The following is a 15427-nucleotide window of genomic DNA, read 5'->3' as shown; positions in this document are numbered from 1 at the left end:
TTTCTGAGGAATATGTCAATATAGCAAAGCCTTGATGGTGTGCCCAGCCTACAATTCCATTTCTCATAATGTACGCCAACACACACACACACATATATACATACATATATATATATATATATATATATATATATATATATATATATTTTTTTTTTTTTTTTGGCAGTACTGATGTTTGAACTCAGGGCCTCATACTTGCTATGCAGACGCTCTCCCACTTGAGCCACTCCACTGAGATTGTGAGACAGATTTAACTTTATGGTTGCACGTTGTGTCATTATTTATAAGAAACTTCAGGCAACACAACAGTTGATGATTTAAATAAATTATAGTTAGCAAGAAGAAAAAAATGGTCATATAGCATACAGTGGAGTGCTGAGAACATACATGATGACTATCTGCTATCATGGCAGGTGTTCACCCTAGTTTGTAAAATGAAAAAAAGCAAGTTATAAAAGTACAGTATGGTCTCCTATTTGTTTCAAAAGATGCATTATTTATATATACATATATACAGAAAAACACAGACGGATATATAACACATTCCCACTAGCAATCCCTGTATGACGGAAACTAAGTTAATTAAAAATTTTTTATATCCATTAAGTTTACTTGCAATGAACATGTACTATTTCTATGATTAATTTTAAAAAAAGCTAAAGTTTAATTTAAAAAATGCCAAACTTCAGTTTTGTCTTGTGAGGTGAGGGCCCTATGCCCCTAAGTGACATCTATTTGGTTGTGTGCCTTCTGACCTGAGTGGATAATTCCACTTGTTTTTCTGCAAATGTCATAATAATATGCATTTGATCATGTGTCTGGAACACACAGTTCTTCAGGTTCTGACTGGGAAGGGAGCCACTTTTCTAGGTGATAAACTTGGTTGCAGAACTGTGCCCAGTGCCTGTACTTTAGTGGAGGAGCCCTTAAAGTTTTGGAGTGAAGGAAGGAAGTAACTAACACATACAAAGGAAGAGACTGTTTCTATTTAGTCCTTATTTCAATTTTAGGCCTCCAAAGGAAGGGAGGATAGGAAGTTACCTGAAACCTGGTTATACAAATTCCTTCTAAGATGGTGAATCATTTCAGAAGAGAAATGGATCTGACTATTCATGGAAATTGTGTTGAAGACTAAGTTTTCTAACATTAAACAGTCAAAGCAACTCCACACTAATAGAAATAGAGGCATTTTTTGGTAGAAAAAAATGTATTTTGTGTTGGTACAGAGATAGAGATTCCAACTAAATCTAAACCAAAACTCTTTTTTGTTTTTGCGGTATTGGGGTTTGAACTCAGGGCCTCATGCTTGCTAGGTAGGCACTCTACCACTTGAACAACTCTGCCAGTCCAACCAAAACTCTTGAGGACCATGCCCAGTATGTTCAGTAAACGTTGACACTATCCACGAAAGCAGTTTTTCCTAAGAACACAGGAAGTAAGTCACCTGGCTAGATGAAATGACCTGTAAACTCCAATATCACTGGGCAGAGGTCCATCCCTTGACTCTTTAAGACAGCCTAGTAAACAGCTGGGACTGAGTTTCTCTTGGGATCGACAGTCTAATGCTCAATAGACTAGCAGTGATAAGCTAATAATGAGAAACCACATCAGATGCAAAGGGAAGAAAGACCATGTTCCACTTCACAACAAAATGTCAACATCAACCCCAAGTAAAGACTCAGGCACTGAATTTGAGATGTGCCAAAGTAAGGTGTTTCTGATTAGTGGTTAAATACCGAAGTCTGTAAATTTTTTACTTTTAGAAAGAATAAATTACTGTGGATAACTAGGTTAGTCATACAACAAAGTGACTCTCAGATGCTTATATGCTTTCTTGAATGAGAGAAAAAGTTGGAGTTTCAACTATCAGCACATGAGCATTTTGTCATATGTCATCGTGACTAAAGGGCTGCTTTATCATATCTTTCAGAGCATGATAAAAAGGAGCCCTGGGTTAAAAGAGAGCTGGGGCATACAAAAGAGGATGACAGAGGGAGTGAACTCAACTATGACATATTGTAAGAACTTTTGTAAATGTCACTGTACCCCCAGTATACCAATAATATGATTTAAAAAAAGAAAGCAAAATAGCTGAGGCAGGTTGCCAGTGACGAGACTAGACCTGTGGAGGTACGACAGGGTCCCAAAATTAGGAGGCTGGGACATGTTCTAACACAAAGCGTGACTAAACAAGAGGCCTGAAGGAAGCTGCACGTTCAAGGGCACTGCAGAGAAGACAGCAGCACAGCAGTTAGACCAGGTTCAATGCCAGTTCTGTGGAGAAAGCTTTTATAGTTGGGGGTAGAGCGAGTCTCCATCCCCCCAGTTACTCATGGGAAACCCGCTCTAAGGCCACATAGAAAGTGTTCTTGTCATCTAGGCAATGCCAGCCAATGGGTCCAATTTCACAGTCTGCGCAGACCAGGAACTTGACATTGCCAACGTCCTTGGTGAAGCCCACGTTCTCAAAGGTGAACATGTCGTTAACCAGCCAGTGGTCCTGGAGAAGATCGCCGTCAGGGTCGCTACCTTTAGCCAGAGCTGACTTCTTTCTCATGGAGGGAAGGAAAAGCTGCAGTGAACGAGAACACAAGGACTGTAACTGAACTGGCCGCTCACCCACCTCCTGACCACTGCTTACACTTCACCCGGCTCTCTAGCAGCTTTTTGGAATGGAGAAAAAAGAAACACAGAAACACAACAGTCTCAGTAGGTTACAGACTAGGATGCTGGGTGGCTCTTCCGGTGCCTGCCATCATTCTTAAGAAATACGGAAGGGGTGCTTCAGATGGCAACTTCCCCACTACACACACCACAGACTACAGGCCAACCCGCCCCAGGCTCCCGCCTGCTCAGTGAGCATCTGCCCTCCCCACTGGCCACTTTACTTCCTCAACCAGCTTATGTCTGCCCTCCCTCATATCTTAGCTTGGCCAGCTTCCTTTCAGTGTTCAGCTCAAACTAACCACCTCAGGAAGTCTTCTCTGCCCAAACAATCTGAGTTAGCTTTCCATACTGCCCACTGTATTTTTTTTTTTAAAGCTTAACTGAAGTATAAGTGATGTATAACTCTCACATATTTAAGGTGCACAGTTCTGATACATTTTGGCACATGTATGTGGTGGTGAAACCATTACCACAGTCAAGATCATGAATACATTCAGTGTTCCTAGAACAATTGTTTCCTCATGCCTCTCCTTTTTCACTTACTGATTTGTGAGAATTTCTTATTATGATGTATCTCTCTCTCTACTAGAAAATCAGCTTCTGGAGAGCAGGGAACTTCCCTTCCTTGTCATTTAGCACAGGGCAGGAACTCAAATATTTGTTAAGAGGATGGAAGGGATATCTGGCTTTACCTATCATGTTATGAATGTGCTGGATTTGTCTTAAAAACAGGAAAACCTAGCTCTAGAATTTAGAATGTTATCCCTAGGATCTTGTAGCCTGTAATGGAGATGACTTCCCAATCGTCAGAATGAAGCCTCTGGTGCATGTGTGTACACTACTTGTGGTTTTAAAGCACATCTATAAGCTCTGTGACAATCTTTACACCAGGAGGTGAAGTCAGTGCTGCTGCCTTTGAGCATGGGCTGGCTGTGGTGACTGCCTCGATGACTACAGTGCAATGAGAAGTGACAGGCATGCAAACACAGCCTGGTGGTGCATGCCTATAATCCCAGCTATCTGGCTGAGACAGGATTATAAATTTGAAGCAGCCTGGGCTACATAGCAAGACCCTGTTTCAAACAACAAGAAAACAAAAACAAAAGGGAAAAAACAAGGGTATAGCTCAAAGGGTAGAGTCCTTGCCTAGCATGCATGAGGCCCTGGGTTTGATCCTGTATACTACAAAAATAAGTAAATAAAAATATAAAAAATTTAAAAAGCCATGCAACTTTTGCCGTTGCTCTTGGGATACTTGCTCTAGGGCCCTTCAACCACTACGTCAGAAGTCCAGGCTACTCTGAGAGTGTTATGCAGAAAGACCATATGGAGAGGTTCACAGAAATGCAGAGATATCCCCCAAAGCCTGCTCTAAGGATCATGTGTTTGAATCATCTCAGCCCACAGGCAAATTGTGAGGGAAAAAGCTTTCAAGATGACCCTTCTGAATGCCATGAAAAACCTCGAAGAACTGCCAAGCTAAGCCCAGTCAACTCTTAAGTTCCTGAGCAAAATGCCTTTGTTGTTGAAAGTCACTGTTTTGGGATGACTGTGAAACACCAATTTGTTAGTTTTATTGTAAATGTGACCAAATACCTGACAGAAACAACTCAAGGGAGGAAAGATTTATTGTGCTCACCGTTTCGGAGGGTTCAGTGGCACAGCATTCGTATCATGGCAGACAAGAAGCAGAGCAATGACAGGAGGGGTCAGAGCAAGACATCCCCAAAGAACAAACCCCAGGGAGCCACTGCCTCTAACCAGACCCTACCTTCCACAGTCTACCACCTCCCAATAATCTATTAAAAAAAAAATCTTAATGTGCTCACTTCAGCAGCACATATACTAAAATTGGAACACTACAGAGAAGATTGGCATGGCCCCTATGCAATGATGACACTCAAATTCATGAAGATTAAACTCAGGGCCATGCCCCGGTCCAAGTTCAAGGATATGAATATTTTATATGGCTAAAAAGAATAGGAATCACATACTGTATACAGTAATGGTGCCAGCTAAACACACTGATCTATATATCCACACTAACCCGTTATTTACCCTGTTAAGTTTTTTTTTTTTTTTTTGCTAGTACTGGGGCTTGAACTCCGGGCCTCATGCTTGCTAGGCAGGCACTTTTACTGCTTGAGCTGCTCCTCCAGCTGTGTTATTTACCCTGGACAATAGCTTTTATCCATTAATTTATTCAAATCCAAGCATTTCCTAAGTTCTCATTTATGTGCAGTCTAGATGTAGGAGATACAGACGTGAACAAGACACAGGATCTCATAGTCTTGTGGTATAAACAATAAAAATACAAATAGTTTAGCTGGATGCCAGTGGCTCACACCTTAATCCTAGCTACTCAGGAGGCAGAGATCAGGATGATGGTGGTTTGAAGCCAGCCTGGGCAAATAGTTCACGAGACCATATCTCGAAAATACCCAACACACAAAAAAAGGGCTGGTGGAGTGGCTCAGGGTAATACCGAGTTCAAATTCCAGTACCGCAAAAAGAAAAAAAAGTTAATAAGGGTAACTGAAATAATAGATAGGATGGTGTTTGGCAGTGTTTATTTTAGACTGACATTTTGGGCTGAAGAATTCTTTGCTGTTAGGACCAGGCTGGGCACTGTAGGATGCTGAGCAGCCTCCCTGGCTTCTACCTACTAGATGCCCTAGCACACCTCCACTACTGTGACAACCAAATGTCTCTAGACATGTCTCTGGAGTTTTCCCTCTGGGGAGACAGTCATCCCCGGTTGAGAAGCTGCGTTAGACCAGCTGGGTCTAGTCCTTAAAATTCTTCCCATCTGGAGACTAGTCTGTTTTGCTGAATGGAGTGAGAATGCTATGGGCTGCCTCTGACTGCCTCCTTGCACCCTGCGTTTCTACAGGCTTATTTAATGGCTGGAAGCACCTCTTTACCACCCTAGGAGATGAGTACTAGCTTTGTTGTAATTGCCCTGTGGTGATTTCTCAGCATTTCTGGGTTAGGACTAAAAAGAACTACCCTGATACTTTATGGGGCTTTAGTTAAAGAGTTCAGTGCCCTTCAAGTTGCAAACTGTTTGTTCTCTGAAGGCAAGGAACTTTTTTTTTTTTTTCCCTTCCTTGAAGTACACACTATGTAGCAGGGGAGGGAGTACTAACTGGTTAGAATGTTCCATGAGATTTTTCGAAACTTCTTGTTTACATCATGTCCTAGAAATTACGTTTTTTTTGGAAAGGAGGAAGAAAATTAGGATGGAAATTAAGGGGAGAACTGGAAATTTCCAGAAACACTGAAGCCATGGTAAAACAAAAAGCAAAACAAAGAGACAGAAGAAAATCCCTTTATGACTTAAAAAGAAAAAAAGTGTGTGTGTGTGGGGGGGGAGAGATTAGAATTAAAACAGAAACATTTCCTAGGCTTCTTTCTAGAACAGCAGGCACGCTGTTGAAACAAACCACCTGAAAACTCTAACCCAATCCTTGGAAATCTTATCAAGAGAACAAGGGAGCTCCGCCCTTCCCTAGACTGTCATTAAAACCCACAGAACAAGGAAGACACTGGTTCTCCTCTTATGAACAGGATTCGGCTTTTGGAGAAATAGGGTGCCTCTTCCTTCTATATTGGACATTCAGTCACACGAAACAGTAAAATGATCCTGTTTTAAAAATCATTTTAGGTGACAGGATCTGAATGCACCTGGGTGAAGCGAGATTACACTTTGCCACGTGTCAATGAAAAGTTTACCAAAATGAAATTTTTTTTTAAGCTTTCTCACTTGTGATGACGATGGCAGGAAGGGTACTAACAAGTTCCAGCTGGGCGCCAGTGGTTCACACCTGTAATCTTAGTTACTTGGTAGGCTGTGACTGGGAGGATCGAGAATTGAGGTTTGCGGTCAGTCTCGGCAGACAGTTTGAGACCCCCATCTCCAAAATAACCAGAGCAAAATGGACTGGAGGTGTGGCTCAAGTGGTAGAGTGCCTGCTTTGCGAGCAGGAAGCCCTGAGTCAAACCTTAGTCACACACGCAAACCCCCTAACCAGAAGGCAAACCCCACCCCCGTCTTCGAGATTTATTTCCAGGACTTCAGGTATCTACGGTACTTGAAATATGACTATCCTGAACTCTGGCTTGTAGTGCCTTGGCAAAGTGCACTAGGAGTTACTGTCTCCGCACCAAAGTTGTCTCTGGGCAGCAAAGCTGGTGAGGCGCAGGAATCAAACTACTCTCAGGCGCCCTGCGCACCGCGCGGCGGCAAAGACCCGAAGTCTAGGAAGCAGCGGGCTGGGGCACGCGGACACCGCCCGACGGCGCGCAGGGGTTCTCTGCCTGCGCTCGGAGGATCTGGGGGAAGGCCGGGGCGCTTTCCCCCGGCGGGCCACCGTTGGATGCAGGGGCACAGCGGAAAGTCCTCCTCGGAAAAGGATTCAGATCAAGGACAGCACCCCGTCCCACTCCCGCGGCAGCGGGGCGGAGACACGCCAAGCGGAGCTCGAGGGGCGGGGCCTAGACTCGGGAGGGCGGGGCTTACGGAAGGCGAGAGGATGCGTGCCGTCTCCGGAAACCGAGGAGCCGGGAATCAGACTCCTACCGCTTCGGCCGCTTGGAGGGTGCGCATGAAAGTGGCCTCTAACCTGCCTCCCTACCTGTCGGCGGGAGAATAGGGCGGTCCCTGGCTGCAACACCCGGGAGCCACAACGCTGGCAAAGCACCGCTTTCCGGTTCCGGCCGTCGGCTGACACTAACTCGTTCAGCTGCTCCGCTGGTTCCATTGCCATACTGCTGCAGCCTCCTCCACCACGACCGCGCACGCGCGGCTTCTGCCCCACCCGCTCTTGACCGCGCAGGCGCAGCTCGTCAGGGGCGGGGCGCACTCACGGTTGCCCTCTCTGCGCAGGCGTCGCTCCCCCACCCCCACACCAACACCGGACTGTGCTGAGCTAGCGCCGCTCATTCATTGCTTTACCCGAGTGACTGGGTGTCGGTATGGCTTTGTGACAGCTGCACTTCGTGGGGCCCATGACAAGTCCTTTCTCTGCATAGCCACCTGGTCGCTAAGGATGGTCTTTACCCTTTAGTTTTCTGAGATTTCAGTTGTCTCGTGAATGGATGGGAGCATTATCGGGTGGGGTTAGTGTGGAAGGAATCTGGGCTGGACTACCGTTCAGAAGATTTAGCCACATTAGTTTTGTCTATAAATAGCAACTTAGAGCGATGTGTAATTTTTTTGGAGGAGGAAAAAGATGCTTGGAAGCTTTACAAGTCTCAGTTCTAATCATAGTGATGCAGCAACATATTAGTGCTTTTGCAAACATGTTAAATCACCAGTTTCCTTACAGGATTTGCACTCTTGTTATTCCCCAGTGCACAATGAAGGCAAAGATCAAAGATCTTCCCGTGGTCCATAGATTCAAGCGCAGCTCTAAAACCACTGCTCTTATTACACTGTATTCCCAGCTTATTAGTTCTAGTGCAACAGGCCATGGGTTTCCTGAAATGGGCAGGGGGAAAAGAAAGAGGGGGAACTAAGCCGTCTGATTTATGTCTAATGTACCCAATATCCCCTATCATCTTTGCTTCCTCTTTATTTTTCATTAGTTCCATATTTAGTAAGTAACAACCCAGCAGACTTGCTATATCCTAAGGCACTTTGCATATGAGAATACAGCCTAAACAGGAAGGCCGAACTGGAAGATCTATGATAAGGTCAATCAGAGGAACAAAAGTACTGTAAATGGAAGCATGTATTAGGGAGTAGTTCCGTCTGGGGAGTTAAGGTTTCTTTATCTAGGTACCTTTTTATCAGACATCAAGAGGTGACTGTCAGGAAAGCAAGATTTCAGACAGAGGAACAGTATAATATAAAAACCAGGGTGGAATCAAACTCAGGAATGGTTAGGCTATCAGTGGCTGAAGCACATTATGCTTGGGGAAAAAAAGGTAGTAACAGTAAAATCAGAAAAGCAGAACTGGGCTTAGATCCCCATGGGTCTAATATCATGCTAAGAATCTGAACTTAATAGTACAGGTAATGAGAATCAATAGATATTGGAGGACAGAAATAATTTACTGATAATCTGTGAAGTTCTGTAATGATCATAAAAGCGCTTCAGAAAGGTTCTGATCTCAAAACAGGAAGTCTAGATAGTAAGAGGGGAAAAGAATAGTAAATCTGAGGAGACTATTAACTTCATGAATCCAGCACAGAGATAAAAGGTCTGAGCCAGGCACAGTGGCTCACGTCTGTAATCCCAATTACTTGGGAGGCAGAGATTAGGAGGATGGTTGTTCAAAGCCAGCCCAGGGCAAACTGCTGGGGAGACCCATCTCAAGCAATAAGCATGGCATGGTCATCCCAACTGCATGGGGGGCATAGTTAGGAGGACTGAGGTCCAACCTGGTTCTGGGCAAAAAAATCAATATTAAAAAATAACTAAAGTAAAAAGGGTTGGGGGTTAAGGTGGAGGGGTTGGCTTAAGTGGTAGAGCACCTACCTAGCAAGCATGAGGCCCGCGAGTTCAAACTCCAGTATCACCAAAAAGAAAAAAAGCCTGAGCTATCTGGTAGCAGAAGGAATGAAGGTAAGAGGACTTAGAACAATTAAAAGACAAAATTGTGTAGATTACAAACTAATTGGGTATCTGTATTGTATGAAGATGACACAGATAAAAGGTCTCCTAGATTAGGTAGCTGTAGTTGTGGGAGCTAGAATAACAGGAGGAACCCACCAAATTAGAGGGCTCTTGTGTATGTGTGAGACTAAGTGTATAAAAGTGAGAACAGTGGAAAAGGAGTTTTACATGTTGATTTTTTTTTTTTTAATGGAATGTTCAGTTGTTGCTTCACTGCATGAACTGTCTGTGAATGGTCTGCAACTCAGAAGTCAGCATAGATGCCTCAGTCCTCTGCCCATTTCTCTCCTCCCCTTCAGCCTCCCCTGGATCTCTTCCTGAGACAGATGACCTGTTTCACAGACTGGTTCAATTAGAAGGCACAATCCATCTGTCAAAGAAAGGTTGGCTTCTTTAGTGAAAATGACTTCCTCAGCCAGGGATGGTGACACACATCGGTAATTCCAGCATTTAGGAGGCCAAGGCAAAAGTTAATTGCAAGTATGAGGCCCGACTGGGCTACACAGTGAGACCTTGTCTCAAAAACAAAAACCACAAAAACAAAATCCTTCCTCTTGTGGCTTTTCTCCTTCTTTTCACTCTGGGACCAGCAGGACTTCTGCAGTTTCTCAGGCCTTCTGCATAGCTGTTTACAACACATATGATAAATCAAACAAAATGGATGGAGTGACTAAAACCTTAACAATAAAGTTGATGCTAAATTAATTCAAGACTTCCTTTGGTTTTCAAGCAAACAGGTGTGAGAAGGGCTGATAAATATGACAAATTCAAGTAAACATTTACAGGTGAGAATTTCTGCAGTAGTACAGTGCTACCTCTTCCCTGTGTCTAACAGAAACATCAGCACCAGTCAGCCAACATGAGGTGAAGAGATGAAGAGACAGTACCTACAGCTGATCTCTATTCCTGTCCCCCAAGATGTCTGCTGAAGGCAGAGCTTGATAGTCATGGACTCTTAACGGCATTTGAGACAGGTGATTTTTAATATTTTTTTAAAAAAAATACAAAGGAAATTAACTCATAGGTCAATATAACTCAGGGAGAGAGGAAAAAAATAGAATTCCAGAGCAAAGGGAAAGGGCACCCTTGTTTAGGTTATCACATTCCACACACCCAATATCCAGAAAGCAAAAACTGTACTCCATGACACAGAGGAGCCTTGAATGGTAGCTCAGAAATGGTGATAGCAGAAGTACTGGAACTGACAAAAGAATTTTCATTGTTCTTGATTATTCTGCCCAAAGATGAATAAAATTCACGCTAAAGACAGGTGAGGAAAACTTATAGTAGTAAGAGGACTAAATGTACCAAACACAGCAGTAAAAAAAACACTCCTTAGCACAAATATGACCTTAGATGAATAGGAACATAATTAGGTAGCTGAACTACTAGGCTGCTGTCACCCCCATCCCATCCCCCAATAAATATGTAGAAGTGTAACAGTGTAGTAGCATTTGATTCAACAAAGAGTATTTCACCCATTCAAGACAAATATTGCCATGGCTGCTGTGCCCTGGCAGGGACTAAGACAACTGTAAAGTCACAGGTTCTTCTAGTTTGTCCCCAGGTATATTCAACTCCCATATTTATGCACTCTCCTCTCACCCCAACGTTATTCTTTCAGACAGTCTTCATCTCAGCCAAGATGTACAACATTCTACTGTAGAAATACCTTAGGGAAATAAAAAAATTCTTCAAACAATACATCCATCTCAGTCTTCCAGGTTATACTTCAGTGGTGTTCTGGGTTCACTCACATTCCATTAAATTCAGTTCACACCACTTATTCTAACTCCAGTTCTGATGGACCTTTCCCCTTAAGGAGTATAATGTGATTTTCTAGCTTAGGCTCCCAAAGTTTGATAGGGCTCTCCCTTTTGTTTTCCTCCGGAATGGAACTGTGATGCCCCTAGCTACCTGTAGATTAAAAAAGACATTTTCCTGGTAGGGGGGAAAGACTTGGCTTTTACCAAGCTTATGCAAGTTGGTATCCTTTCAATCATCTAGGCTGGGTACTGTCCACATCTAGCAGGCCATACTCACTTTACTTCTCTGCAATATATGAAGCACAACACACACACACATATATATTCTCCCACGCACATGGTAAGCCATAAATGACAAGAAAGTGCTCCCCGACCAGATGGAGGAGTGATCTGTTCTCATATCCACTCAATGTGCATTTTCTTCCCTTGCATGTTACCCACCCTGCTGAGGGACATTACCACCATGAGGGAGTGTGTCAAATAAGTACAATCATCACTGCACTGGTGCTTGTAATCACCCTGTGCACACAGTGAGAAATAGACATTGTGGAAATGATCCTTGATTCTCCCACAAACTGTCCCTTGGACTGGTTGCTAGCTCTGGATGATGCTCCAATAATAGTCACTTTTCTCGAAGAACACACACCCCAGCATCACAGCGCTGGGTTCCCATCGATGTCACTACTTCCCAGCTGTCGATGATAGGGTCATAGCACTCAATGCTACTCAGCAGGGAATTCCCATCATACCTGAGTGGGAAAAAGCAAAAGAGAGAAATGAGCTTTCTATTCCTTATATACAAGTCCTTCACTAAAGTTTTACTGGAGGTGTTTTCCCCCACCCAACCTATGTCTCCATCCAAAATGAGGACTGGAGCACACAGACTCTTGCCCTGGACACATAATGATTACCCCGGTTTCTAAATCCTTACCCTGCAATTGCATAGAGTCTCCCCCGAAGCACTGTGGCCCCTACATAGCATCGTGGAGTGGTCATACTAGTGACGGTTGTCCAGGAATCAGTGCGAATGTTGTAAGCTTCAACCGAAGAAAGGTGGGCTGTACCATCAAATCCCCCCACCACATAGATATGGTCATTCAGTAGGGCTACTCCTGCACCTGGGGGAAAGGAGATATTAGCAGATGAATGGTACTAAGCCCAGCGTCTGAATTCTAGGAACAAAACATGTCACTAATGGCTAGCTAAATTCTAGGGGAGATGAAGGATGTGGATGTGGTCAAACAGGTCTAGAATAATTTAGTACAGCACAGGTTATTCCATTTGTAAACATTTGGCTAGGACTTGAAATGATAAAAGAAAAACTGAAATGGTTCTTTTCTTCACTTTAACAAGGAGTTCAACTTTCTTCAGTAGGAGAAAATAAGGAAGTAAGAAAAAGGTGTCAGTAAAATAAAAGGTGAAAGGAAGGAAAGGAGTTGTGACAATGGTTCTGGGGCAGTTTTACCCAGGGGCAGTCAATTAAAATAGTGTAGTGTTTTCTCCTTTCTTACACCCCAGAATAGACTACATTAAAAAGCTCTCAGTTGAGGATGGGGCTTTAACTCAGAGGCAGAGGGCTTGCCTAGTGTAAACAAAGCCTGGCATTCAATCCTCAGCACACACACAAAAATCCAAAAACAAAAACCCAGCTTTTCAGTGATGATAAATAGTTACTCTTGTTCTAATGCACCAGAAATCTTGTTTACTAAACATTTAACAAGTACTATATGCACAAAATTGTACTGGATATTCTAGACCACAGGAAATGAACAAGGACATTAAAAATAAATAAAAGCCTACCCAGAAATGCCAAAATAAATAAATAACTCAAGAAGGCTTCTGCCCTCAAAAGCTATATATATATTATTTTATATATATAAGGTTAAGCTATTTTTATCTTCACTACCATTTAGAGACAATAGAGGCAAAGAGAAGAGTGGAATTGGACTCACCTCTCTTTTCCTTTTTTATGGTGGTACTGGGTTTGAACTCAAGGACTCACACTTGCTAGGCAGGTGCTATACCACTTGAGCCACTCCTCCAGCCCTTGGAATTGGACTCATAATTACAGTAAGTACACAGGAACTATAACTCTGATTTACTGATACCCTGATCCTGTGACCACACCACCAATGCATGTATAAGATTTGACAGCACGATCTTTTGTCAGTTTCCTCAGATTCGGTCTTACCAGAACGTTTGGTGACCATTGGCATAACATTAGTCCAGTGTCCTGTATGGGGATCATATTTCTCAACTGAATTTAAAATATTCAAGCCATCATATCCTCCTGGAAGACAAAATAGAGATCACTGCAGAAATCAATTATCAGGCTCATTCCAAGTGGCCTTCTCTGAGTACATCTAACTAGTTTAGTTTCAGTTCTCCTACAGAGTTCTAATAACCAAAAGAGAGATTAGAAAGTACTCTGTTTTTTCCCAGTTAATGGAATATACTGAAATAGACCAGAGTTTTTGTTAAAGGAAGCCTAAGAACTTCATTCTGGTGGAAAAGGATCCCACCCGAGTCTGGTAACCATTGAATTCTCTCCATCCCTGCATCCCAGACTGAGTACCTAGACAGTAGATCACTCCGCTGGCCACTACTAGTCCTGCACCCTCTCGAGCTGTCTGCATATCTCCCAGCATGCTCCACTGGTCAATGTTTGGGTCATATCGCTCCATGCTGGTATGACGCCTGCTTCCATCAAAGCCTCCAGAGACGTAGATCATATCTGCTCAGCATGAACAAATTTCAGACTATTAAATAAGAATGAGAGATTTCAAAGAACTCTTTTCTGTACAAACTCCCCACAGGTCCTTCAGATGTCTGAGAGCAAAAAACTCTTTTGGCAAAGGAGGATTCAAAATCAACATAAAAAAATAGGTTTTGTATATACCAATAATGAGAAAAAACATCAGGAAAACAATCCCATTCACAATAGCTCAAGAAAAAAAATTAAATACATAGGAATAAATATAACTAAGAAGCTGAAAGAACTCTATAATGAAAACTATAAAACACTGAAGTAAGAAAATTAAAGAAGACAATAGAAGATGGAAAGATCTCCCAAGTTCATGAATCAGCAGAATTAATATTGTGAAAATGGCTATACTACAGAAAATAATCTACAGATCCAATGCAATCCCTATACAAATTCCAATGTAATTTTTCACAGAAATAGAAAAATCAATTGTAAAATTCATTTGGAAGTCCAAAAAAACCCAAATAACCAAATCAATCCTGAGCAAAAAGAGCAATGTTAGAGGTATCACAATATCTGACTTCAAATTATACAGTCATAGTAACACAACAGCATAATACTGGCATAAAACACACAGGTAGATCAGTGGAATAGAATACATGTTCTAGAAATAAACCCACATAGCTATGGCCACCTGACTTTTGACAAAGGTGCCAAAATCCTATGTTGGAGAAAGGACAGTGTCTTCAACAAAAGGTGATAGGGAGACTGGATCTCCACATGTATAAGACTGAAACTAGATTCTTATCTTTCATCCTGTAAAGGTCTTAATGTAAGACCTGAAACTTTGGAACTGCTAGAGGAAAACATAGGGAAAACCCTTGAAGACATATGCACAGGTAACACTTATCTGAATAGAACCACAATTACCAGGACACAAGAACAAGAATTGACAAATAGGATTTCATCAAATTAAAAAGCTTCAGCACAGCAAAGGAAACAATTATCAGAATCAAGAGACAACCTACAGAATGGGGGAAAATCTTTGCCAGCTGTTCATAGGACAAAGGACTAATATCCAGAATATAAAGAGCTCCAAAAATTAAACAATGAAAGAACAAACTCCAATGGGCAAATGAATTGGACAGTTTTCAAATGGCTAATAAATACATGAAGAAATGTTCAATATCCTTAGTCATAAAGGAAATGCAAATCACTGAGAGTCCATCTCACCCCAGTCAGAATGGCAATCAGCAAGAGAACAAATAACAAATGCTGGCAAGGATGTGGGAAAGGGACCCTTATACACTGTTGGTGAGAATGCAAACTGCACAACACTATGGAAATCAGTATGGAAGTTCTTCAAGAAACTAAAAATAGAACTATCATATGCTCCTGCTACACATTCTGGAGGAATGTAAGCATTTAATTGAGATACTTGCACACCAATGTTTATAGCAGCACTACTTACAACAGCCAAAGTATGGAATCAGCCTAGGTGCCCATCAACCAGTAAATGGATAAAGAAAATATGGTATAGATACACAATAGAGTATTCTCAGCCATAAAGAAGAATTAAATTATGTCATTTGTAGGAAAATGGATGGACTGAGAAATCATCATGTTATGCGAAATAAGCCAGATTTCCTATATGGAATCGAGACCTG

The 15427-nt window shown here is 42.3% G+C and overlaps 2 protein-coding genes and 1 non-coding gene across 12 annotated transcripts in view; 1 reads left to right on the top strand and 2 right to left on the bottom strand.

Moving 5' to 3' along the window:
- Nucleotides 1-309: 309 nt before the first annotated feature.
- Rabif (RAB interacting factor) lies at nt 310-7481 on the bottom strand. The gene is made up of 2 exons (XM_020163571.2): nt 7305-7481; nt 310-2572 (listed from the first exon to the last, which is right to left on the bottom strand). Exons 1-2 carry the CDS (start codon nt 7434-7436, stop codon nt 2327-2329), a joined length of 378 nt encoding a protein of 125 aa, XP_020019160.1. The 5' UTR covers nt 7437-7481; the 3' UTR covers nt 310-2326.
- On the top strand, nt 4489-4595 carry LOC141414321 (U6 spliceosomal RNA). Its single transcript, XR_012439381.1, has one exon. It is a non-coding gene; the product is annotated as a U6 spliceosomal RNA (small nuclear RNA).
- A 2773-nt stretch (nt 7482-10254) lies between the features above and the next one.
- The window catches only part of Klhl12 (kelch like family member 12), a 31574-nt gene continuing 26401 nt past the window's right edge, over nt 10255-15427 (bottom strand). For all 10 annotated transcript variants that reach the window (XM_074048617.1, XM_074048614.1, XM_074048615.1 and 7 more), the window contains 4 exons: nt 13632-13790; nt 13248-13346; nt 11988-12174; nt 10255-11805 (listed from right to left, as the gene is read on the bottom strand). In XM_074048617.1, the coding sequence (XP_073904718.1) occupies nt 11679-11805; nt 11988-12174; nt 13248-13346; nt 13632-13790 (572 nt within the window). In that variant the 3' untranslated portion in view covers nt 10255-11678. The remainder of the gene's footprint in view (nt 11806-11987; nt 12175-13247; nt 13347-13631; nt 13791-15427) is intronic.

The sequence above is a fragment of the Castor canadensis genome, chromosome 11 (genome assembly GCF_047511655.1).
Source record: "Castor canadensis chromosome 11, mCasCan1.hap1v2, whole genome shotgun sequence".
In the NCBI taxonomy this organism is placed as follows: domain Eukaryota; kingdom Metazoa; phylum Chordata; class Mammalia; order Rodentia; family Castoridae; genus Castor; species Castor canadensis.
Note: the sequence above shows the minus strand (reverse complement) of the source record. Positions and strands in the feature narration are given on the sequence as shown.